The sequence below is a fragment of the Peromyscus maniculatus genome, chromosome 6 (assembly GCF_049852395.1).
Source record: "Peromyscus maniculatus bairdii isolate BWxNUB_F1_BW_parent chromosome 6, HU_Pman_BW_mat_3.1, whole genome shotgun sequence".
Lineage (NCBI taxonomy): Eukaryota > Metazoa > Chordata > Mammalia > Rodentia > Cricetidae > Peromyscus > Peromyscus maniculatus.
In genome coordinates, this window is record NC_134857.1 from 89,583,478 (window position 1) to 89,610,414 (window position 26,937).

General features: G+C 38.6%; 1 protein-coding gene across 4 annotated transcripts in view; it reads left to right on the plus strand.

The window, feature by feature from the left end:
• The window catches only part of LOC102918984 (mitochondrial adenyl nucleotide antiporter SLC25A24-like), a 62,697-nt gene extending 35,760 nt beyond the window's left edge, over positions 1 to 26,937 (plus strand). The window contains exons 5-10 of one of the 4 annotated variants that reach the window (XM_042279757.2): positions 4,034 to 4,192; positions 9,621 to 9,773; positions 22,747 to 22,854; positions 23,696 to 23,863; positions 25,208 to 25,358; positions 26,602 to 26,937. In XM_042279757.2, the coding sequence (XP_042135691.1) occupies positions 4,034 to 4,192; positions 9,621 to 9,773; positions 22,747 to 22,854; positions 23,696 to 23,863; positions 25,208 to 25,358; positions 26,602 to 26,777 (915 nt within the window). In that variant the 3' untranslated portion in view covers positions 26,778 to 26,937. The remainder of the gene's footprint in view (positions 1 to 4,033; positions 4,193 to 9,620; positions 9,774 to 22,746; positions 22,855 to 23,695; positions 23,864 to 25,207; positions 25,359 to 26,601) is intronic. The other 3 variants (XM_015998115.3, XM_042279759.2, XM_076574856.1) reach the window with 3 other exon arrangements.

Genomic DNA, 26,937 nt, shown 5'->3' on the forward strand with positions numbered 1-26,937 from the left:
ATTGGAATTCTAGGTGCTATTATTATCTGATCTTGTCTTTGCTGGGTGGGTACTTTGCTTCTTGGTTTCTGTTACTTTCTCTCATTTTTAGGAGAGTCTGGTGGCCGTGGGTTACCTGGTAGGAAATGCTTATGAGATCCTGCCAGGTGTGGCTATGTCTTAGTTAGGGTTTCTATTACTGTGAAGAGACATCCTGACCACGGCAACTCTTATAAAGGAAACATTTTATAGGTGGCTTGCTTACAGTTCAGAGGTTCATTCCATTATCATCATGACAGGGAGCATGGCAGCATGCAGGCAGAAGTGGTGCTGGAGTAGTCCCACATCTTGCAGGCAATAGGAAGTTGACTAACACAATGGGCAGTGTCTTGAGCATAGGAAACCTCAAAGCCCGCCCCCACAGTGACACACTTTCTCTAACAAGGCCATACCTATTCCAAATAAAGCCACACCTCCTAATAATTCCATTCCTGCTTGTCACCATCCAGTTTTCAAACATCCACTGGGTGTAAGGTTCCATCTCATTGCTTCATTGAATATCTCCTATTCTCCATGCAGTTTGAAAATATTTTCATAAAAGATCAGATGCGTTCATGTTATTTTACATAAATATCTGTTCACAGCCTTTGCCTATTTTTGATGGGTTTTCTATCTTGTTCTTATTCATTCATAGGAATTGCATATTTATTGTTGATACATATTCTTGAACTTATTAAGACTTGCAAATCCTTTTTCTCCCTACTATGTTATTTGCCCACTTGCTTGTTTTCTCCACATTGTTCTTAATTGAACAGGAATCCTTACGTTTTGATACTCATTGCATCAAAAGTCAATGGGTTTTCAACTCCTGCGTTTTAAAGAATCCTTCACCATCGCTTGGTCTTGTTGACCTCTCTTGGTGTAGTTCCATCTCTTACGTTTAGCTCTTAACACTTCTGTAGTTGCATTTGTACATGACCAAGGGAAGGCTCTGTTTGTATGTTTTCCTGTATTGAGGAATTTTCTCAACACAATCTAACCAATCTATGGCTTCCATATTTATTCTTAATACAGTACCTCTTTGCTCAGATATCAAACTTCCATTGAGAGCTCAATATTCTCAGAGTTTTCTTTGTGTGTCTCTTCTACATGTTTGTCTGATTTTATAGCCGTATTGAACTGTTTTCGATGCTCATGCTCTATAGTGTCACTGAACCTGGTAAAGTAAGCAACCCCTCTTTACTCTTCATCATTTACTTTTTAAAGCCCAATTAACTTGCGTTTTTATTTTTCTACATAGATTTTATAGTTTCTTGATTCTAGCTGCTTTAAAAATGAAAATTGATTGTGATTTTATTTGTCTTAACATGGTCTGCTATAACAAATTAACATAGGTGTGGTGGCTTAAACAATGTATTTTCATTCTAGCAGCTAGAGCCCTGAGCTAAAGGTGCATACTCTCATAGTCCGATTGTTAGCAGAATTTTCTTCCTGGTTACAGAGGAATATTTTATCCCTCACAGGTTGAAAAAAAAAAGAGTCAGATAACTCCCAGGTGTCTTCTTAAGACATACATTCACACTGGGGTTAGGATTTAAGTGTATGAAATTGGAGTGGGGACACCACCATTCATCCCATTGCATTCCGATCTTTAGTTCCAAATTTTACATTGTCACATGCAAAATAAATCCCACCATTCTCAGAGCCTCTATTCCTAACTTGTTCCACCACCACCTTTAAAGCCCAAGATAAAAGTGTTATCTCAGCATCACCCAAACTGGGCGTGGGTATGACCAGTGGAGCTCACTCTGACACAAGCTCCTCGGCATCCATCAAAGGCCAAGTGTGCTGTTTGGCTCACATAGTGCTTAAAACCAGAGGAATTTCATAGGTAAATCCCAGCCTTCTGGTTTCTCTGGGAACATTAGAAGAACATAGAGCCCCAATATGCACTCCTACATAAGAACAACTGGATAAAACTGGCTAAAGTGAAGAGGCAGATATGTCCATTTTCTGTGGGCTTTCTCCTGATACGTGCATGAGACTTCATGCCTGGCTTCCAAAGGCATTTAAGTTTGTGGTCTGTGGTTTGTTATTCTGGTTCCTCTGTTTTTTCTCTTTCTGTCATCTCTTAGTTTCATTTCTTTTTCTAATTAGCTGGTCTGTGATACCAGGTCATCTCCAGACAGATAAACCGAATTTTGTACATGGAATGAAACAATATAAACTCAAAACTTAAATCCTTTGTTCTTGACAGCCAACCTAGCAAAACAGTGGGCATTTCAAGCTCTTGAACCCATCATCACTTTGTGCTTTCTAACTAATGATGATCTCAACCCTTAGAAAGATATGAGATCTAGTGTAAGCATGTATGCTCACACCATGGCGGGTATGTGGAGAGGACCAGAAAACTGGCAAGAGTCAGTACATAGGTTTTGGAAAATGAACTCAGTTTACCAGGCTTGGTGGCCATCATCTCCATCTGCAGGGCTATCTCATTGACCTTTGCCATTTTATCTTATTATTTTTAAATATCTCTTTCCTTGTCTATATATAATCTTGTGGTTCTTAGAATAAGTAATATCTTTAAGCATACCATTTTTGTTGCCTAGAACATTCCTGTGGGTATAGAAAGATAGTATAATGAAATGGCCTCTGAGGTCATGACACTTGAATTCAAATTTGGGCTTTGAGGCTTCTAAGTTACATTAACTATAAAGAATTCTTTTCTTCCATTTTAAATTTGTAATTTTTATTTTTAAATTATTATTTTATTTTTATTAGTTCTTTGAGATCTTGTGCAATGTGTCTTGATCATATTTACCCCTTAACCCATCTCCTCCCAGATCCACTCGACTTTCCCTGCGTACTCAACGTTGCCTCCACTTTCTCAACCCATCAGGTCCGATCTGTGCGTTCAGTGTTTCTGTAGGATTTTCTCCGGGCACTTGTATTTGCTACCTTTGCTGTTGTAGTTATTGCCCTGTATCGTAGTTGATTGTATCTTTTTCCAATGTCTCTTATTATAGAGACAACAATAACAGAGCTCTGTAAAAGCTAGAGGCAGAAACCACCTTCTCCACGACTGCATCACTAATGCAAAGCCCAGAGCCTGGCGTGTTGACGTTTGCTTCAACAATGTCTGTTGAGCACCCTTGTCTTCAGGAGCTGAGATCTAGGTTTCCAGCAGTACACGGGGAGACCAGGTTGCTGGCCTCATCGGGCTTACTTTGTACAAGAGCAGCCAACAATAAACAAAGTAAACTGATCAATCAAGATTGTGCATTATTAGACAGGAAGCGACTGAGTCAAGAAGAAACCTTTGTGGGCAGAGGGAAAACAATTTGAGAAGGTTCCTGAAAGGGCATTAACAGAGTGAATAAATCAAAGTGGGAAGCTAAGAAGAGCAGCCACTTACCTATCTCATCGACAGTAATAGAATCCAAGTCTATTCTTTGGCACTCTTCACTGAAACGCGATGCTTCAACACTTAAAAAATACTCCTCAGGAAATAAATTATGGTTGCTAAAGGTAAAATTACTAAATATAAACTCATTGTAATACACATTTTTAAAGAGAAAATCGGTCAACAGAAGGTCACTGAGTAAGTCAGAGTGCGTAAGTTGCTATTCTTGCCTCCTGACTTTGACTCATATGTATGAATTTGGAATAAAGTGTGGAAATTTATTCAGTATTTATTCCTCACCTAGTATGTGGCAGACACGGTGTGAATGGTGTGTTCCCTGATCTCAGGTTTACCTTGTTTTCATGGAAGAGATTATTTAAATGGTTTGAGAATTATTTTAAATTAATAGCTAATTTAATGAAAATTTTATTTTAAATCTGTATGTGAATGTGTTATACCAAGTAATTTGAGTATAAGCACCGAGTACTAAGCAAATTGTCAATCTTCAGTATAGGAGGTGATTTGAAAAATAAATGTTGAAGTTTTTGCTCTCTGTGTGAAAAGTTTTTCTTGATCTTTGTAGAAAGTTATGCTTTGATTTCTCAAGTGTTTCCACTCCAGTGTCTAATTCTTTTTTTCACTTCTCAGATAGTTGATATAGGGGAGAGCATAAGCATTCCCGATGAATTTACAGAACAGGAGAAGAAGTCCGGGGAATGGTGGAAACGCTTAGTGGCAGCAGGAATAGCGAGTGCGATTGCGCGGACGTGCACGGCGCCTTTGGACCGCTTGAAAGTCCTGATGCAGGTAGTTTGCGTGCCTTGAAGGGCGGTGGAGAGTCCTCGGTCATTAAAACGTTGCTTTTCAATGTCTGGCAGAGGTCATAGTACCTCTCATTGAGATTTTATGCTTTCTTGGAAATGTAAATGATTTTCTCTTTACTATCAAAACCTTCAAGAGGCCTCTATGGTGTTGGGAATGATCGATCTTGAATGTCAGTTTCACTGGAGGAGGCTGAGCCTAGCAGATGAACAAAGCACTCGCCTGAGGGGTCTATCAGGGCATTTGCTGGAGGATTAACTACGGGAGAGGAATCACCCTGAAGGCGGGCAGCACTCTGGTGAGGCTGGGCCTTAGGGGAGAAGAAAAGGAAACCGGGAGCGAGCTGGCCAGGCAGACATTCGCTCTCCCTGCTCCTTGCCACACGGTGGGAACTCCACTGCCTGGCTGCCGTGAAAGAAATCTCTAAAGACGTGAGGCCAAAGAACCTCGTCCCCGTGTGCTGCTTGCTTCCTCACAGTGCAAAAACACGAACTCATACAATACTCAAAGGAATTTTACCTTCAAATAACAACAGAACTCCTCTATTAGACTGGTTTTCAGAAGCATAACTAGTCTACCCAATAATTATTAAAATTGATAATTACAATTCAGTACTTGCTGAATACTTTTGCTGTAAGAATATAAAACTCAAGAAACAATATAGGGAATTTAAATTGGTAATTAAAATGATATATCTGGGTGTTTTATTGTCCTTTGTTGTTTTGGTGATATTGGTAACCTTCAGTGATAAATTATGGATAGTTATTATAGTATACTATGATAATTATGTAAAATTGTAATGTTACCTAATTAAGAACATTGAAATTTGTCTGTAATTGTTCATCATTCTGTCAAAATTTGTGACTCTGCTTAAATATTAAATTTATATGTCATTTTTAGAATATATATTGTGTTACAAGGATATTATTTTGGATTAAGGGAGCTTTATTTATTTATTCCATACCTGTTTAGCAGGGTATGTTATGTATTAGGTCTTTATTTATTTATTTTTTTGTTGTTTTTTTGGAGACAGGATTTCTCTGTGTAGCTTTGGCGCCTTTCCTGGAACTCACTCTGTAGCCCAGGCTGGCCTTGAACTCACAGAGATCCTCCTGCCTCTGCCTCCTGAGTGCTGGGATTAAAGGTGTGCATCACTGCTGCCCAGCCTGTCTTTAAGGGGCATTAGGTACTGTACCAAGTCAGACACACTTTTTAACATTAGAGGAATTATAATACATCAGGGAAATAGATAATTAGATAATAAATATTGAAATGCCATTATATAACTGGACAGAAAACACACTAGTACCATGGGAATACCAAGGGGGAATAGATACTATTTTATTTCTTCTTCTTATGTCTCATGTAGCTATATAATAATATCTTGGTTAATTTATCCAATGGAAATAAAGGCTTTAGTTTAATCATCTAAAATATGGGGAATATAGTTTAGTTATGGTAATAGGGCAACTAACCCATTACCCTTCTATGTGTTTGATTTCATGTGTAACCCATATTCTATTCAGCCAGAAAGCTAAATTTGGACAATTGTTAGGAAAGACAAAGTTGAAAATGTTCTATTACACGTTAAAGTAGAAAACCAAGTTTTCCCAGTACCTGGGCCTCCAATAAAAATTTTTAAAATTACATATAAAAGAAATAATAAGGACATTTGTGGTGGTATTTTATTTGTATGTTAATAAATAAAGTTTGCCTGTCGATCAGAGGAAATAGCAAGCCATTAACACAAAAGTCAGGCAGTGGTAGCACACGCCCTTGATCTGATCACTTGGCAGGCAGAGTCTCTGTGTTTTCAAGGCCACACTAGGGAACAGAGCCAAGTGTGGTGACCCACGCCTTTCATCCCAGTGCCAACCATAGAGACCTAGAGGTCTGTACAGACAGGCAGTGACAAGGCAGTGAGGTAGCTGGGCTAAGAGCCAATGAGAGGGCAGAACAGCAAGGCAAGAAAGGCGCGGGTAAGACAGGAAGTAGCTCGCATTTTGGAAGCTACAGAGCTGGTGAGGTAAGGTGGTTGGTGCCTCTCACTATTTCCCTGATCTCGAAGGCTTTCGCCCCTATATTTGGCTATGTGTTCTTTATTTAATAAGACCGCTTAGAAATTCGGCTACAGACATTTACAGTGCTACACAGAGGAGACATGGTTGAGAGGTAACAGACATGGAAATAGGGCCAAGAGGGAAAATTAAGAAGAAAGATAGCTTATGTGCTTATTCCATGTTAGGTGCTAGAAATGCAAAGATGGACGAGCATGGTTCTTATTGTCCAGAACATGACAGACATATAAACCTGTGATGGTGATATGATATTGAAAAGAGCAATTGTTACTTTAGAGGCTTTGCTTCACACAGTCTGGGAAAGAACATTGTAGGTACACCAAGGTAGAGATGATTAGATCTCTAAGGATTACACATGCGTCATTGGATTAGGGGGAGTGAAAAAGCATGCAGCAACATCTGCAGCGAAACAGTGTTTGCTGGACATGGTGGGGCTGCTGCACACGTGCACTCACAGCAGCTGCAACCACATGCATAGGACCTGTATGAGATCAAGCCAACTAAAACCACAGCACGGGCAGGGGAGGCTCCTTCATGAAACCTGTCTCTGAGGAGCAATTGGCAATTGATGGCTGCTGAGAGAGGGAGTTTCATCTCCAAGGATGTGGCCCCTGAGAGGCTGTGCTCCAGGAGATAGTCCTAGACCCATGCACATCCTTGAGCATCAAGTGGACACAGTGGATTAAAAAGCACATGAAGTTGAGAGGGAAAAGCAATGGAAGGGATGGGGAGGACATGGAGGGGATGAAATGGGGGTAGACATTTGATCAAAACACATTATGTATGTATGAAATTATTAAACAAAGAAATCTCAAATTAAAAATATGGAGCAAATGTGGGGTAATGGAAAGAATGAAAAAAGGAAAGAACTAAAGCAGATAGAGTAGGAAAAGGATGTGAAAAAGGAAAGGAAAATATAGAAAAATAGAGAATATGGAGGGAGAGTAGATAAGAAATGAATTAAAGCCAAGTGTGATGATGATACAGGCCTGTACTCTTAGCCCTTGGAAAGTGGAGGCAAGAGAATCAGGAGTCTAAGGTTATCCTCAGTAATATAGCAAATTTCAGGTCAGACTCTGTCTGTCTGTCGGTCTCTCTCATACACACACACACACACACACACACACACACACACACACACACACACACATTTTTTAAAACCATAAGATGACAGGAAAACACAAAAACACAGGAAAGCATGGACGTAGACATTAGCTGACCTGTAATTCCCACAGCTCTCTTTGTTAGAAATTCAATTCAGTAACAAAATACCACAGCCTGGCATAAAATCAGAAGCATGGTGTTGTAGTTCTGGAGGACCAATCAAGTGAACAGCAGAGCTGACTGCTCCCAGGGTGCTGAGGGAGTCTGCTTCCGGTGCCTTTCCTTGACCTGGATACTTCATATTGCCTTCCTTCTTGGTGTGCTATTTCTCTATGTCCAAATTTCCCTTTTATAAGGATAAAGGTAATAGTAGATCAGCTTGACTTCATCTGCAAAGACCCTGTCCAAATAGGAGCACACCCTAAGGGAGTAGGAGTCTGGGCTTCGACACATTTGAGAGCTACAATACAATCCACAACACCCTGAAGTCTCAATGTATTCATCTTGAAAGTTTGATGTATTTTCATCCAGTTCTGTTTTCAATGCATTTCAATGTGCATTTCAACATTTCAGTGTGCTCTTTAATAATCTTGGGGTACTTTTGATAGCAACCACACACTTTGCTTATGCTGAGGGTCTCTGTCTTCCACAAGTTATCTTTATTTTTCTTTGATGTTTTATATTACAATAGTCCCCATCTCTGGGAGAATTTTCGCATTGGTTACCTTACACTGAAGATAGTTCTAAACCTTGGAATACTGTATTTTACCCTATACATACATACATACACACGATAAAGTTTAATTTATAAATTAAGCACAATAAGAGATTACCAGCATTAATACTAAAGTACAACAATCATAGTAATATACCCTAATACAAGTTACACGACTTTCATCTCTCACTGAAGGATGCACTTTATGTTGCCTCTGGCACATGTGTATTGCAAACATCGCTACTGCTGAGCTTTGGGGCCTTAATGAAGTAAAATAAGGGATGCTTGAACATATGCACTATGGTAATACTGCAGTAGTAGATTTGATAATGGAGATAGCTCCTAACTGATATGGGTAGGTAGAATATACTACCTGGATACACTGCACAAAGGTGACTCATAACTCTGGAAGGCAAGGTGGTGGGTGATTTCATCATCTATGCTGAATAGCATGCAATTTAAAATGCAGGAAATGTTTATTTCTGTGATTTTACTTTATTTGAAGCATGGGGATGTAGATGTATCCAACCGTCTTATTAAATAAGAGACACAGAAACAATGTAAAAGAGAAAGCCAAGAGGTCAGAACTCAGAGCTAAATCTCACCCTTCCTCCTGCGGTGTCCCAGCTTCCCGAAAAGAGAGCTATTTTCCTGTGTGTAAGTTGTTTCATAGTCATTCTGCCTTCTCATTGGTTGTAAACCCAAACACGTGACTGCCTCGTCACTGTCTATATGTACAGCCCCCTAGGTCTTAAAGGTATATGTCTCCAATGCTGGCTGTATCCCTGAACACACAGAGATCTATGGGATTAAAGGCGTGTGCCACCACCGCCACACTCTGTCTATGGCTCTAATAGCTCTGACCCCCTGGGCAACTTTATTTATTAACATACAATCAAAATCACATTTCAGTACAATTAGAATACCACCACATGGGATGCAAAACAATGGATAGAGGGAAGGCTACCATGATTTTTCTGTGTAACTGGGGACAAGAAAAAAAATACTAAAATGCCCCGCCTGCAGGGCCACAACGGGTTCTCGACCACCCTAAGGAGGGAATGTAGGGACAGGAGATACAAAGGAAAACACACCAAGTCTAGATTCTGGTCAAGGTGCAACTTTATTTTTCTCCAGAAGGGTTTATATAGTTCCTGCAGGGTGGGGGGAGCAAGAAGCTGTTATCTGCATAAGGTGGGACAAGCTAACAGGACGTTTGTATAGGATGTTTACAGGATGAAAGGGTCAAGGGCTCTGACTCAGTGTCCTGTTGCTAGGCAACCTGACTGTAAGATGATCTAGTTCCTTGTCTTATGGGGGGGGGGTCTGTATTTTTCCACTAACTAGAGATTCTGTCCTTGTCTCTGACACTAACATCGATTTTATGTGACTGAAGGAAAATTAAACAGCTGTTGAAAGTTATGAAGTATACAGGTATAAGTATTTCACCAGCAATGAAGTAGTTTTATATTACCAGCAAAATAAATTTAAATAAATTTGCCACTTATTTTTCTAGGTGCGTCGTTCAAGAATGAGTAAAATGAGTTTGGTTGATGAGTTCAAGCAGATGATAAGAGAAGGAGGACCTTTTTCTCTTTGGCGAGGAAATGGTGTGAATGTTATCAAGATCGCACCAGAGACAGCACTCAAGGTAGCGGCCTATGAACAGGTAAAGTGTTATTGACTCTGGGGTTTTAAATGATCATGTTTCAAACTTAATTTTTTATAACTTTAGACTTTTGTGAAAGAGAGCACAAGTGTGTATAAGCAAGAGTTGCCCGTGTACATATTACTGACTTTTCTTTTCATCCGTGCCTTTATTACTATAGAGTGCTTCTAGAAGCTGCACTGCATTATCACTGCAGGTCTGTGCCTTGTTCTTTTAAGTTAATTGTCACAGCTTAAGAGGTGTTCACAAAACAGCTCATAATTTTTTTCTTAAAACAGTTTGAATGTTTCTCAGAGATTTCAGCCCATTTGTTAATGAATCAAGAATTAACCTTCTTATTTAGTGAAGACAGAGTTGAGAAATATGCCCCGAATTTCAAAGATTTTTGGTCTGATTTAAGATCTTGTTTTTGCTTAAGTAATTTACTTTGAGACAGGACAGACATCAGTTTTCAAATATTGCAATTTATTTGGGTTTCATAAGAGTCTAAGGATGCTCTATATGCTTCTCAAGTTTTTCCTCTTTATTGTGAATTTTAGAAGAATTCTCTCCTCTTTAAATAAAATGCTTAGCTAGGGCATTAAAGTGCTTCTTCTGCAGGGCCTTTCTCATGTGGGCACAGAGCCGTACTGTTTTATGAAAATATAGAAGATGGATGCTACCCTTTCTTAGGTCAGATGGTGAAAAGCAAGGAGATAGATGACTCTGAAATGCTTGCCATTAGAATATTCAGCTCTTCCTAAAATGGAGATTTGCTGACTCTTTCAACAGTATTGTTTTTATCAGTTAGTGTACAACTCATGTGTTAAAGACCCTTTTCTAAGTAATAGAAATGTAGCAAATAACAACAAGCAAAAGGGTCTCATTTGTCTTTGTGGATTTTTATTTTATTTTATTTTATTTTATTTTATTTTATTTTATTTTATTTTATTTTATTTTATTTTATTTTATTTTATTTTATTTTATTTTATTTTATTTTATTTTATTTTACAATACCATTCAGTTCTACATATCAGCCACGGGTTCCCCTATTCTCCCCCCTCCCATCCCATCCCCTTACCCCCAGCCTACCCCCCATTCCCACCTCCTCCAGAGCAAATCCTCCCCCGAGGACTGCGATCAACCTGGTAGACTCAGTCCAGGCAGGTCCAGTCCCTTCCTCCCAGACTGAGCCAAGTGTCCCTGCATAAGCTCCAGGTTCCAAACAGCCAACTCATGCAATGAGCACAGGACTTGGTCCCACTGCCTAGTTGCCTCCCAAACAGATCAAGCCAATCAACTGTCACACCTATTCAGAGGGCCTGATCCAGCTGGGGGCCCCTCAGCCTTTAGTTCATAGTTCACGTGTTTCCATTCATTTGGCTATTTTTTTCAATAATTGAGTAAAACCGAAATTTATTATAAGCCACAGTTGTCCTAGGGACCTCCATGCTATATATATATATAGCCTCCATGGTTCTATGGGTTGTGGTCTGATTGTTCTTTATTTTATATCTAGAATCCACTTATGAGTGAGTACATACCATGACTGTCTTTCTGGGTTTGGGTTACCTCACTCAGGATGATTTTTTCTAGTTCCATCCATTTGCCTGCAAATTTCATGCTTTCATTGTTTTTCTCTGCTGAGTAGTACTCCATTGTGTATATGTACCACATTTTTTCCATCCATTCTTCTGTTGATGGGCATCTAGGTTGTTTCCAGGTTCTGGCTATTACAAATAGTGCTGCTATGAACATAGCTGAGCATGTATCTTTATGGTATGAATCAGCATTCCTTGGGTATATGCCCAAGAGTGGGATGGCTGGGTCTTGAGGTTGTTCGATTCCTAGTTTTCTGAGAAACCGCCATACTGATTTCCACAGTGGTTGTACACGTTTACATTCCCACCAACAGTGGAGGAGTGTTCCCTTTGCTCCACATCCTCTCCAACATTGACTGTCATTGGTGTTTTTGATCGTAGCCATTCTGACAGGTGTAAGGTGGTATCTCAGAGTCGTTTTGATTTGCATTTCTCTGATGATTAAGGATGTTGAGCATTTCTTTAAATGTCTTTCAGCCATTTGTAGTTCTTGTTTTGTGAATTCTCTGTTTAGCTCCTTAGCCCATTTATTAATTGGACTGTTCAGTATTTTGATGTCTAGTTTCTTGAGTTCTTTATATATTGTGGAGATCAATCCTCTGTCAGATGTGGGGTTGGTGAAGATCTATTCCCATTCTGTTGGCTGTCTTTTTGTCTTATTGACCGTGTCTTTTGCCCTGCAAAAGCTTCTCAGTTTCGAGAGGTCCCATTTATTAATTGTTGTGCTCAGGGTCTGTGCTGTTGGTGTTTTATTTAGGAAATGGTCTCCGGTGCCAATGCGTTCAAGAGTGCTCCCTACTTTCTTTTCTATTAAGTTTGGTGTAACTGGATTTATTTTTAGGTCTTTGATCCTCTTGGACTTGAGTTTTGTGCATGGTGACAGATATGGATCTATTTGTAATCTTTTACATATTGACATCCAGTTATGCCAGCACCATTTGTTGAAGATACTTTCTTTTTTCCATTGTATAGTTTTGGCTCCTTTGTCAAAAAAACAGGTGTTCATATGTGCATGGATTAATGTCAGGGTCTTCAATTCGATTCCATTGGTCCGTATGTCGGTTTTTATACCAGTACCAAGCTGTTTTTATTACTATAGCTCTATAGTAGAGTTTGAGATCAGGGATGGTGATGCCTCCAAAGGTTGCTTTATCATATAGGATTCTTTTAGCTATCCTGGGTCTTTTGTTTTTCCATATGAAGTTGAGTATTTTTCTTTCCAAGTCTGTGAAGAATTGTGTTGGGATTTTGATAGGGATTGCATTGAATCTGTAGATTGCTTTTGGTAAGATTGCCATTTTTACTATGTTAATCCTACCTATCCATGAGCATGGGAGATCCTTCCATTTTCTGATATCTTCTTCATTTTCTTTCTTTAGAGATTTAAAGTTCTTATCAAAAAAGTCCTTCACTTGTTTAGTTAGTGTTATCCCAAGGTATTTTATATTATTTGTGGCTATTGTAAAGGGTGATGTTTCTCTGACTTCTTTCTCAGCCCTTTTATCATTTGTGTATAGGAGGGCTACTGATTTTTTTGAGTTGATCTTATATCCTGCCACTTTACTGAAGGAGTTTATCAGCTGTAGGAGTTCCCTGGTAGAGTTTTTGGGGTCACTTATATATACTATCATATCATCTGCAAATAGTGAAAGTTTGACTTCTTCCTTGCCAATTTGTATCCCTTTGATCTCCTTTTGTTGTCTTATTGCTCTAGCTAGAACTTCTAGTACTATATTGAATAAATATGGGGAGAGTGGACAGCCTTGTCTTGTTCCTGAATTTAGTGGTATCGCTTTGAGTTTCTCTCCATTTAATTTGATGTTTGCTGTTGGCTTGCTATAAATTGCTTTTATTATGTTTAGAAATGTTCCTTGTATTCCTGATCTTTCTAGGACCTTTATCATGAAGGGGTGTTGGATTTTGTCAAAGTCTTTTTCAGCATCTAAGGAGATGATCATGTGTTTTTTTTTTCTTTCAGTTTGTTTATATAGTGTATTACATTGACTGATTTTCATATGTTGAACCATCCTTGCATCCCTGGGATGAATCCTACTTGTTCGTGATGGATGATTGTTTTGATGTATTCTTGGATTCGGTTTGCCAATATTTTGTTGAGTATTTTTGTATCAATGTTCATGAGGGAGATTGGTCTGTGTTCTCTTTCTTTGTTGCATCTTTGTGTGGTTTGGGTATCAGGGTAATTGTAGCCTCATAAAAAGAGTTTGGTATCGAAAAACCAAAAAAAAAAAAAAAAAAAAAAAAGAGTTTGGTAGTGTTCCTTCTGTTTCTATTGTGTGGAACACTTTGAAGAGTATTGGTATTAGTTCTTCTTTGAAAGTCTGGTAGAATTCTGCACTGAAACCATCTGGTCCTGGGCTTTTTTTGGTTGGGAGACTTTTGATGACTGTTTCTATTTCTTTAGGGGTTATTGGTCTACTTAAATGGTCTTGATTTAATTTTGGTATGTGGTATTTATCCAGAAAATTGTCCATTTCTTCCTGGTTTTCCATTTTTGTGGAGTACAGGTTTTTGAAGTATGATCTGATGATTCTCTGCATTTCCTCGTTGTCTGTTGTTATGTCTCCCTTTTCATTTCTGATTTTGTGAATTTGGGTGCTCTCTCTTTGCCTTTTGATTAATTTGGCTAGGGGTTTGTCTATCTTGTTGATTTTTCAAAGAACCAACTCTTTGTTTCATTGATTTTTTTGTATTGTTCTCTTGTTTTCTATTTCGTTGATTTCAGCCCTCAATTTGATTATTTCCTGGCATCTATTTCTCCTGGGTGAGTTTGTTTCTTTTTGTTCTAGAGCTTTCAGTTGTGCTGTTAATTCATTGGTATGGGATTGCTCCATCTTCTTTATGTGTGCATTTAGAGCTATGAATTTTCCTCTTAGCACTGCTTTCATAGTGTCCCATAAGTTTGGGTATGTTGTACTTTCATTTTCATTGAATTCTAGGAAATCTTTAATTTCTTTCTTTATTTCTTCCTTGGCCCATTGATGTTTCAGATGGGCATTATTCAGTTTCCATGAGTTTGTGGGTTTTCTATAATTTTTGTTGTTGTTGAGGTCTAACTTTAAGGCATGGTGGTCTGATAAGATACAGGAGGTTATTCCAATTTTTTTTGTATCTGTTGAGATTTGTTTTGTGTCCAAGCATGTGGTCAATTTTTGAGAAGGTTCCATGGGGTGCTGAGAAGAAGGTATATTCTTCTGTATTAGGATGGAATGTTCTGTAGATATCTATTAGGTCCATTTGAGTCATAACATCTGTTAGGTCCTTTATTTCTTTGTTAAGTTTCAGTCTGGTAGATCTGTCCTTTGGTGAGAGTGGTGTGTTAAAATCTCCCACTACTAATGTGTGGGGTTTGATGTGCGTTTTAAACTTTAGTAGTGTTTCTTTTATGAATGTGGGTGCTTTTGTATTTGGAGCATAAATGTTTAGAATCGAGACTTCATCTTGGTGGATTTTTCCTGTGATAAATATGTAATGTCCATCCTGATCTCTTTTGATTGATTTTAGTATGAAGTCTATTTTATTAGATATTAGGATAGCTACACCAGCTTGTTTCTTATGTCCATTTGCTTGGAAAGCCTTTTCCCAGCCCTTTACTCGGAGGTAGTGTCTGTCTTTGAAGTTAAGGTGTGTTTCTTGTATGCAGCAGATGGATGGGTCCTGTTTTCTTATCCATTCTGTTAGCCTGTGTCTTTTTATAGGTGAGTTGAGACCATTGATATTGATGGATATTAATGACCAGTGATTGTTAATTCCTGTTATTTTTTGTGGTTGTGTTGTGTTGTCCTCCTGTGGTGTATGTTGGTGTGGGATTATCTATTGCTTGATTTTTCATGGATGTGTTTAACTTCTTTGGGTTGGATTTTCCCTTCTAGTGCTTTCTGTAGGGCTGGGTTTGTGGACAGGTATTGATTAAATCTGGTTTTATCCTGGAATATTTTGTTTATTCCGCCTATGGTGATTGAGTGTTTTGCTGGGTATAATAGTCTGGGTTGGTATCCATGGTCTCTTAGTGTCTGCATGAGATTTGTCCATGATCTTCTAGCTTTCATAGTCTCTATTGAGTAGTCTGGTGTTATTCTGATGGGTTTGCCTTTATATGTTACTTGTTCTTTTTCCTTTGCAGCTCTTAATATTTTTTCTTTGTTCTGTATGTTTAGTGTTTTGATTATTATGTGGCGAGGGGACTTTTTTTTTGGATTGAGCCTATTCGGTGTTCTGTAAGCTTCTTGTATCTTCATAGGTATTTCTTTCTTTAGGTTAGGAAAGTTTTCTTCTATGATTTTGTTGAATATATTTTCTGTGCCTTTGAGTTGGTATTCTTCTCCTTCTTCTATCCCTATTATTCTTAGGTTTGGTCTTTTCATGGTGTCCCAAATTTCTTGGACGTTTTGTTACGACTTTTTTGTCTTTAGTGTTTTCTTTGACTGACGAATCTATTTTCTCTATTGTGTCTTCAGTGTCAGAGATTCTCTGTTCCATCTCTTGCAGTCGGTTGGTTATGCTTGTTTCTGTAGTTCCTGTTCGTTTAGTCAGGATTTCTATTTCCAGCATTCCCTCAGCATGTGTTTTCTTTATTGTCTCAAATTCATTTTTCAGATCTTGGAATGTTTCTTTCATCTGTTTAATTGCTTTTTCTTGGCTTTCTTTGATTTCTTCCCATTTTTTGTTTGTTTTTTCTTCCATTTCTTTTTTTTTTTTTTTTTTTGGTTTTTCGAGACAGGGTTTCTCTGTGTAGCTTTGCACCTTTCCTGGAACTCACTTGGTAGCCCAGGCTGGCCTTGAACTCACAGAGATCCACCTGCCTCTGCCTCCCGAGTGCTGGGACTAAAGGCGTGCACCACCACCGCCCGGCTTCTTCCATTTCCTTAAGAGAGTTTTTTATTTCTTCTTTAATGTAGTTTTTCATTTCCTCTTTAAGGGAAGTTTTTATTTCCTCTTTAATGTAGTTTTTCAAGGAGTTTCAGCATGAGAAGAAGAAGGGGAGGGAAGTGGCAGGTAGATGGGGGAATGGGTCCAAAGAGAGGGATTTCCTAGAGCTGGAAAAAACAATGCTTCTAAAGTGACCCAGGGAGGGGGGTACTAAAGAGACCAAGGTGGTATGCAAAGTGACTGTCCTTAAAAGGAGAAGAGCTTTGGTAAGAAATTGGAGCTGGGGCTCAGGAAGGCTTGGTGTTGCCCAGGGTCTTCAACCACAGGCCCAGGAGAAGCACTATTGAGTGGCGACAGCTGTAAGTAGGTTTCTTGTTGCTTTCTTCTTAATGCTTCTAGTTTCTTTGGTAAAAATGGGAAACAAAGATATGTTGGAGCCTCAAAAGAGGGGAAACTATGAAAATCTAAGAGAGTCACAGTATAGATGGAACAAGGAAATGAAACAAGATTGTTGGTAGCAAAGGTCAGTTGAATAGTCATGAGTATAAAGTTGTATCTGGAAGCAGATAGATCTAGGAGATCTGAGTTACAATATCTTTTGAATTTTGGCAATTTCTTGTATTTCAGTATTTGTTATGTGCCTACACATATGAGCTAGGTCTTAGGTTTTATAGTAGAGTCTGGGGGTACATGAGAAAACAAGATATATATCAACTCTCTGCCCTTCCAGATCCACATTCTATCCAAAGTCCATGCTGAAATTCAGGGATGATTCATCTAAATGAAAATACCAATTTAAGAGAGAGAACTAGTGTGTTGTAAACATATAAAAAAGTTGTGTCCAATGTGTGTTCATGACTGTTAACTGGGAATGCCTATGCTGTCATTTATGAAGAAGAAGAATGTTCTAGACTCTGTGTCATCAGCATCTACCACCGTCACTACTTAAGGGGACATGTAGTGACACAGAGGACACTCCAGGTAATGGTGCTACTAACCAGGACTTTGACTTAAAATGTCTAGTCTGCAGCCTTGGAGAGGTGGAATGAATCACAGAGAGGCAGCAAAGGGCTTCTTTCCCTATTTTGTGCAACTTCTGATGAGTGACAGACAACAGCCTACTTGATGCTTCCTCCTCTTCGGCCCCATCCTGCTTCCTGTTGGCCTGTCCAGGGACACATTGCCTTGTAAGGATAACAAGAACGAAGGGGCTGCCACAGAAGGTGTGAAAAGCAGTAGCCATCCCTGTTCTGTTGTACTTAGAATCCAGTTTTCTTGCTGTCTAGAAGCCCGTCTTTCCCTAGTTAACCCGTATTCTTCTCCAGGTTTTCTCAGAGGCTCACTTTTCTCTTGATTCGGCAGAGAACTTTACTGGAGGATGGGTGTTGAGTGAGGCTAGGTCAAGTGAGTTGCAGCAATTCTCCAGAGACTGTATTTTACAGTTTGGACTCTGTGTGAAGTCCTTATCCCAATATTAAGCCTTCTGTAATTTCTCCCCATTTAGCATGTCCTGAACATGTTGGCCACTTGACAACATACTGCTTTGACAGAAGAGTCTTTAAATTATACCCTAACAAACCCTGCTTTTCCTGTATTAATGCTGTTCACATTTTCTCTTACATTTTTCTTCTTCTTATCAAAATTCTTCCTAGAATCCATATCTTGCATTTCCTTTTCCAAGAAGAGACTTCATTTAGAATCTTCTCTTCCTGCTGTAATCTGCTGGTTGCTTTTACTGCTTTCCGTAAGTCAGAGTTAGGTTCAGAGGTGTGTGACAGAAATCCTCACACAACTTAAGACAGAAATCCATCACTTATGCACACATAGAAATCTGAGGAAAGGCAGAGAGTGTAAAGATGTCCTGTAGGCAAAAAGAAATTCCGTCACTTCTGGCTCACTGTCTGTCTTCTGTGTTGTAGTCCCTCTTTCATGAGTCTGAGCTGGAGCTCCAGCTATCACACCCAACTTCCAGACAATAACTAGGGAAGGAATCAAAGATGGATACATCCCTCCCATCTAGGATGGCTGTGGGATGTTCTGTATGTTAAATGTGTTGCTCTGATTGGTCAATAAATAAAATACTGATTGGCCAGTAGCCAGGCAGGAAGTATAGGTGGGACAAGGAGAGAGGAGAATTCTGGGAAGTGGAAGGCTGAGGCATGAGGCAGAGAGACACTGCCAGCCACTGTGATGAGAAGATGTTAAGATACCAGCAAGCCACGAGCCACGTGGCAACTTATAGATTAATAGAAATGGGTTGATTTAAGATAGAAGAATAGTTAGCAAGAAGTCTGCCACAGCCATACAGTTTGTAAGTAATATAAGTCTCTGTGTGTTTACTTGGTTGGGTCTGAGCAGCTGTGGGACTGGCAGGTGAGAGAGATTTGTCCTGACTGTGGGCCATGCACGACTGGAGAAAACTCTAGCTACATAGGGTACTTTCCCACACAGGATGCTTAATCTTCATGCCATTAGCTTAGACTTAGACACACGAATAGGTGTAGCTGGAAAGAACTTAGGAGTGTCGTCTTTAGTTGTGAAACAACCAGCTGCAAATGAATGTATTTCTGAGGATGAAGGGGAGAACGAATGTATATCAGGATACAACTAGCAGTCACTGTCCGCCAGGGTTCGTCTTTTCCTTTAAGATCTGTTTTAAAATATTTGTTCAGGAAAAACTGCTTCTTTAGAGTAGGGTGTGCAAGCTCATTTCCAGAACAGTGCCTGTTCATTACTGAATGCCAACAAAGGAGCTACACAACACCCTTCTGTTGATGGGAAAACATAGGCAAGGAATGATGCACTTCTTACTGAAGTCATATTTGGTCGGTGAAAGAGTCAGAATTAGAACCCAAGTCATCATGCTTCAGGTCCTTTATCTTGAGATGTTGCTTTTGATCTCACATTAGAGATTCACAAGGGCTATCATGTATTAGTGTGTATTAAAGAGGTGAGTTGAGGTTCATTGTAAATTAAATTAGATACCAGCATTTGTCAGTAATTAAGAGAGACTATGTAGAACAGTAGGTAAGGTGTTAAGGTCATGCACTTTGTAGACTTTCAATTAAAGAGGTTTTAAGTGTGTGTGTGTGTGTGTGTGTGTGTGTGTGTGTGTGTGTGTGTGTGTATGTGTGCAGATTCGCAAAGCCAGGGCATGTATGTGGAGGTCAGAGGACAACCATCAGAAATCAGTTCTCTCTTGCTCCCTTGTAGGATCTGGAGCGCTAACTCAGGTTGTCAGACCTAGGAGCAAGTCTCTACCCACTGAATGAACAATCATGCCAAATTTGCAGCCACACTTTCTAAATTCAGATTCTAACTCCCCCTCTTTCTAGTCATGCAAAGTAGGTCATACTACTTCCCTGTCTGTGCTTTATGTCCCTTAACTTAAAATAGAAGGAATGAGGATGAGGTGTTGTAGGAGCCTGATGAATTATGATGTATATATCGTGCTTATAGCAGTGTCTGACACAGACGTTAATGAGTGTTTGCTATCTTTAATCCATTCTAAGTTGTTTCCATGACAACTACACTTTAACTTATTTGTTACTGGGAAAGACAGGAAGACTTTGTGACAACTATGCAAAACATTGTATATGACATAGACACATAGAACATGAAGCAAATACGCTTCTGTGTCCTAAATATGCTGGAAAATGGTTGCAAAATGTCTAAATAAAATATTATAAAGTTTAGGCTATACCAAAGCCCACAAGTTGTCTTTCCCCAGGTTCAGTAAACTTACTAGGGAGGTCATAGGTGTCAGCATTGTTACTCTGGTCTTCATGGCTATGATTTATTACAACAAAAACACACAAAGGAAATTTGGCAAAAGTAATAGACTGGGTAATTTATAAAGAAAAGAGACTGGCCCTGAAGTCCAAGCCCTCTGGAAACCTTCAAGCTGCACAAATTTGTGTAGTCTCTCTGATTAGAACTTGTAATACTCCATTGAGCAGAAATGATGAGAATGAGTGTTTTTGTCTCATCCTGGATCTTGGATGGGAAGTTTTTACTTTCCCCCATGGATTATGAAGTTTGTCTCAGTCTGTCTACACCCATTGTATGCTGCTTTAACAAGTGTGAGACACTGGATAACTTATAAAGAAAAGGGATTTATTTCTAACACTTCTAGAGGCTGTGAAGTCCAAGGCTACTAACCCTTTGAGAGTCTTCAAGCTACACAATCCTGTGGTGGAAGATGGGAGGTCAAAAGAGAACATATCAAAGAGAAAGAGGCGAGAGAGGCTACCTAGCTTCATTACAGCTCACTTTAGTAATCTTTGACCCACTCTGGTGATAATTAGGTTATCCCTTCTTAAACTGTTAATAAAGTTACAATGGTGTGATGGTTAGTTTTAGTGGGCAACTTGACACAGTTTAGAATCATCTGGGAAGAAAGGCTCAATGAGAGATTGTCTAGACTGGGTTGTCCACAGGCAACCTGTGGGGTTTGTCCTGGTTATGTTAATCAGTGTGGGAAGACTCAGATTGAAAATGGGAGGCAACACTGAGAGCAGAGAAAGCTAACTGACTAAACATGCATGCTGTTTATCTCCTTCTGATCTTTACTGTGGATGTTACTAGCCACTTCAAGCTCCTGCTGTTTTGACTTCCCTGCCATAATGGATGGTATCCTGGAACCATGAGCTGAAATAAACTTTCTCCCTTCAGTTGCTTCTTATCATAACAACAGAAATAAAACTAGAACAAAAGACAATTAAATTCCAACATGAGTGGAGGAGGGACCACTGAAGGAGTCAGCTGAGAGTTTTTTCTGTTTGACCTTTATTGAATGGAAAAAAGTTCCTCCTATACATACCTATTTGAAATTTCCCCCCCAGAGTTTAATCATGAATGAATGTCACCCGTGCTCAGTGCCTTTTCTGTCTATTTAGATGATAATGTGTTTTTCCTTTTACTTAAGTGTTGTACCATGCTGATACATGTGAGTATGCTAAATCTTTGTCTTCGATAACTACTACTTCACCCTAGGAGCTGATCTTTTAAGTGTGCTCTTAAGTTTGGTTTGCTAGTGTTGTATTGAGGAATTTTTCATCTATATTCACTTGGGATACTGCCTCTTGTTTTATTTTCCTATGTATTTGGCTTGGAACCCGTGTGATTCTGGCCTCCTAAAGTGAATATAGGAGTATCCATTTCATTTTTATTAAAGAGTGGAGAAAGAGTGACATCAGTTTTTTTTTTTTAATTAAAGCCATATGACTATTGGTTTTCTTTTGTTTGGAGATTTTTGATTGGTGATCCTGTCTCCTTATTTGGTATTGGTCTGTTCAGGTTTTCTGTTTCTTCATATTTCAGGGGATAAAGTTATGTAGTTTATTGGTCTACTAGTATCTTATAATTATTTTTATTTCTGTGATGCCAACTGTAATATTCCATTTTTATTTTTGAGTTTAGTTTTTTTTTGAAAGGCATTTACTTCACCCGCTCATTTAAAAAATTTTTTAGATGAAATTTTGCTGTTTTGAAGGCTACCTCAATCTCCCAGTAGCTGGGATTGTAGGCACGCACCACTATATTCAGCAACATGGCTCCTTTTTAATGGCACTGATCTCTTAGCAACTTTTCTATGTACCCCCTTTTCTGGACAGTCTGTAGATTTCCAAGTCTTTCAGCTCTGCTCACCCCACCCCCCAGTTCTTATGGCATATCTGCCTAAAAGAGGCCAATGCATGCTGCAGCCTGAATGCTACACTGCTTTGGAATTTTCTCTGCCAAGTAAAGCATTCTGTCACCTTGAAAGTCTGACATGCAAAATCCCAGGCCACAAACAACATGCATCCTAATTTTTTTTTACATGTGTATGTCTGCATGTATGTATGTTTATTGTGTGTATGCCTACTGTCTGTGGAGGTCAGAAGAGAATACTAGATCCCCTGGGATTGGAGTTAAGAATGGTTGTAAGCCCCCAAGTGGGTGCTGGGAACTGAGCCCAGGTCCTCTGCAAGAACAGCAAGTGTCCTAGCCACCGAACCATCTCCGCACTTCCACCCTAACACGTGTATATGGCTAACAAGGGTGGCCCGCAGGCTAACAGAGTCCTCGTAAGCTTTACCGTCCTAGTCTTCCTTGCTATGCTTTTTGTAACCAAAGAGTCTGCCGTGCTGTTTCTAGTTATCTAGTTACCAAACACACTGTCTTCTATGTGTAAAGCAGAGCGCCCAAAAAAGATAAAAATACAGCTTCTGTTTATGTTATTTACATGCTGCTTATGATATAACACATTCATGAGTAGACTTAAGTAATTTAATGTAGCTATTAAATTATTCCATAGAATGAATAAATAAGAGAAAAAAGCTGAATAGAGAGCTTTAACTTATCTCTTACATAGAAACTAAAATTTAGTATTGTACTAGGTTATGCTAATATTCAGCACCTGATATGTAATATATTTTAATATAATTTTGTACTTTTACTGTTATAAAACTTGAAAGGCATATATTTCAGTAATACTGTACATTTCAATATTTTTATTTATACAGTATAAGAAATTTCTTAGTTTTGATGAATCTAATTTAGGAGTTCTTCAAAGATTTATAGCTGGTTCCATGGCTGGTGCAACTTCCCAAACCTGTATTTATCCCATGGAGGTATGTAACATTTTAATTAAAATAATGCTTTTAATGCAACTAACAATCAGAAATGGCTTCCAGATCATTATAATAACTTTGTATGATTTGAATCTTGTATAAAGTGTCAGTCTCAATATACTTTGTTGTTGTTTGAGACAAATGATGTTGTAGATAGACCAAGAAAATACATTTATTTAGTCACTTGGTAAGTGAATATGGATTTTATGCATGCTGAGCTTAAGATACTTTGCTAGGTGCCATGTAGGATCCAAGGGGGACTGAGATGGGGATTTTGATTATGTATTCCATAGTCTATAAGGGAAAAAAACATATATATCGATATCAATGACCCAAAATTGAAAAAAAGTCATAGAAGAGAGCTCACTATATAGAGCTAGGGAAGCTCGAAGGGGAGAATTGATTTATTTCTGGTTAAGAATTCCATCAAAGACATGACCAGAATGTGTGATCATGGTATAGGCTTTGAACATGAGGAGTTATGAAGAAAGGCATTTTCAGTGGAAATAGCAGGTTGAACAAAGGAAAGGAAATTTTAATAAGTAGACACTTAGTTTTGCACTGTTTGAGGTGTTTTTATTGTTGTTGTTTGTGTTTGATTGCTTGAGACAGTATCTCACTCCATAGTCCAAGTTAGTCTGGAAATCACTATTCGGCCCAGGCTAACGTTGAGCTTCTTGGCAATCCCTTGTCCTGGTCTCCTATGTGTTGAGATTACAGGCATAAGCTATAATTTTTAAAAAATTTGTCAGCATGATATAACAAGCCTCACTAGATTGCTGCATAAGCCAGGTGAATCTAATCATTACCCTATTATTACATTACTATCTTTTACACCGAGGTGATGAAGACCAGGCTGATTTTAGGTAAAACTGGCCAGTATTCTGGGATTATTGATTGTGGCAGAAAGCTTCTGAAGACAGAGGGCATTCGGACCTTCTTCAAAGGCTATGTTCCCAACATGATAGGCATTGTGCCATATGCAGGCCTAGATCTCGCCACCTTTGAGGTGAGTTCATTCTCAAAGTATTACATTATACGTTATATTTGACAATGTAACACAAGATTTTTATTTTGAAATATAGTTATGGCTTTGCATGAAATAGTTTCTGATCAATAATCAAATTGAGTGTTCTAATTTGCCTTTCTCTTAGACATCTGGTAATCTAGTCATTTTTATTTTTGTTTGTTTGTTTATTTTTGTAACTTACTTCTTGGTAATGATGATTATAGACATAACTTCTGATAAAATAGGAGTTTTTAAGCCCTGGAAGTGCATCAGAATCACCTACTTGTAGATCTTTAAAAGAATAGACCCCCTTGGCCACATCCTGAGGTATTCTGATTTAATTATCCCAGGAAGAACTGTTGCAGTTGGAAGTTTCTTTGTGCTGCCAAACCAACTCCCAAATAAAGACTTACTATTGATTGTGAATACTCAGCCTTCACTTGGGCTTGTCCCACTAGCCCTTCTAACTTAATTTAACCTGTTTCTATTCATATATGTTTTGCCTCAGGGCTTTTTACCTTTCATTCTGTATGCCCTACTTTCCTGCTTTCTCTGTGTCTGTCTGTCTGGCTCCTGGCATCTCCCTTGTATCTCTTTTTCTTTCTTTTTTTCCAAGCCTAAATTCCTCCTTTTACTTACTCTCCCTGCCCAGAAGTCCTGCCTATACTTCCTCCCTTGCTATTGGCCATTCAGTTTTTTATTAGACCAATCAGGTGCCTTAGTCAGGCAAGGTAAAACAGCAACACATCTTTACATAGTTAAACAAATATTCCACAACATAAACAAATGTAATACATCTTTACGTAGTTAAATGAATGCAAAACATCTTTGCATAGTTAAACAGATATTTCACAACAGCCTGGGATTCAGATTTTCTAACTGCACAGAAGAATCTGATGTGTAGATAAGGTTGAGAAAAGAGAACTATCCTTGCATGGTTGTGAAGATTAGAATCAAGGAAATGAATAAACATGGGTTAGAGATGAGAGCCAGCCTAGAAATGAAACCCTGACAGTGTAGTGTTATCAGGCAGGGTCACAGGCATTTCATGGTCATGATCATACATTTGTCTCAGGACAGATTTGAGATTGGCATAAAAATGGTATTGTGTTAGTTTCTGTGGGAATATCCAGAATTATTGCTCTGGTCTTTAAAACCAAAACAATAAAAGGAAAGCAAAACAAACAAACAAACAAACAAACAAACAAACCAAAAAACAAAAATAAAAACAAAGCCAGACAACAACACATAAGAAATGTAGACATGTGAATGCAGAGTGTGAGGCTCAGGTGTGAGACTTTATTTGACTTAGAGTTGCAAGATCAAAGGTCCTTTCTTCTCCAGCAGCTTCTGAAGAACTACTGGCTGGAACACTACTCAGTGAATTCAGTGAACCCCGGGTTAATGATCGTGCTGGGCTGCAGCACACTGTCACACACTTGTGGTCAGTTAGCCAGCTTCCCCCTGAACCTTGTTAGGACTCGCATGCAGGCAGGTGAGTGTTTCAGTAGTTTAGTTTAGTGATGCCATCACTAAGGTAAGGAATATGTTTTAAGTAAGTCTGAATTGATGGTTTGAAAAACAGAAAACCAATAGAATTGATAAAGGAAAAGCTAACCAGTTTAAAACATTAAATCTGAATGTATTGTTATTAATTATTTTAAATTATTTATTTATTTTATTTTATGTGTATGAGTGTGTTGCTTGCATGTATCCACATGTTCTCCATAAGTGCAGTGCCTGAAGCAGCCAGAAGAGTGCACTAGATCTCTAGGAGCTGGAGTTAGAGATGGTCATGTGCCTCCATGTGGGTTCTGGGAACTGAACTTGGGTCGTCTGGAAGAGCAGCAGGTGCTCTTAACCATTGAGCTATCTCTCTTGGAAACGTTTGTAAGTTTCAAATGTTTTTGTTTTTCCCTCCAAAGTTCTGTCTGGGGCCTTCCACATTTGCTCCGGTTACTGATGATATCTTTAAGAGGACTTTAACTAGGAAGTGCCATGTAGAGCAGTGTAGGGTTTCTTTCTTTAAATCAAAGCAACAGCTAATCTTCATAGGCACGTTGCTCTTCTTGGTTTTGCTCTTACTGTTGTAAGCTGCTTTGGGACTCTCTGTACTTCAGTCTGCTCAGGGAGGTGATATTAAGGACTGCTTGTTTTATTTTCTTGGTGAAATATTAGGGATTTAGATTTCAACAAATGAAAAAAATCACTTTTCAAAGATGGAAAAACAACACAATGCTATTATCTTTTGAGTAAATTAAGGGTCTCACGGTGGGTGATATGCTTTAGCCTTTTCTTTCTAAGTTGGGCTTTGGGTTCAATTTATATTGCAATTGAGGTGGAGAATTTCCCTGCCTAGCATCACTCATGCCTTTTTCTGTTCAACTACCCTTCAGTCCCACTTCCAAATGCTTCTGTGAAGTCTCTCATGAAAGACTTGCAAGTTGTTCAAGGGAACTTTCTGCACTGATGAAATCATCTGTATCTGTACTGCCCAGCATAGTAGCCACCAATTACATGTGGCTATTTGAAATGTACTAATATGACTGAAGAGTGGAAATTTAATTTAATTTTAATTAAACAGTCACATGTAGTTACTACCCTATTGAGCAGCATAGGATCATTCTATATGAGTATCCTCTGAAATGATTTCAATTTCTATAAATTCTCATTATCTTTGAGCTAGATTAATAAGTAAGCATTAAATATTGAATTATACTGTGTTTTAAAATTTATAGTTATCCGGAAAAATGAAACAATACCTATGTTGCAGCTCATTAAAGAAATATACACTAAAGAAGGAAAGAGGGGATTCTACAGGGGTCTTACCCCTAACGTCATCAAGCTGCTTCCTGCAGTGGGCATCGGCTGTGTGGCTCATGAACTAGTGAAATTCCTTATGGGATTAACCTAGAAGTGGAATATCAAACTGCCACCATTGCCGCAATCACTAAGGTACAAGATAATCTTGGGCTCTCAGATGATCTTACTGTTTCCTAAAAGGAAAGAATTATCAACTAATTGTAAATTACTTTGTTTTTTATTTATTATAAAATATACAAATTAAAAAAATA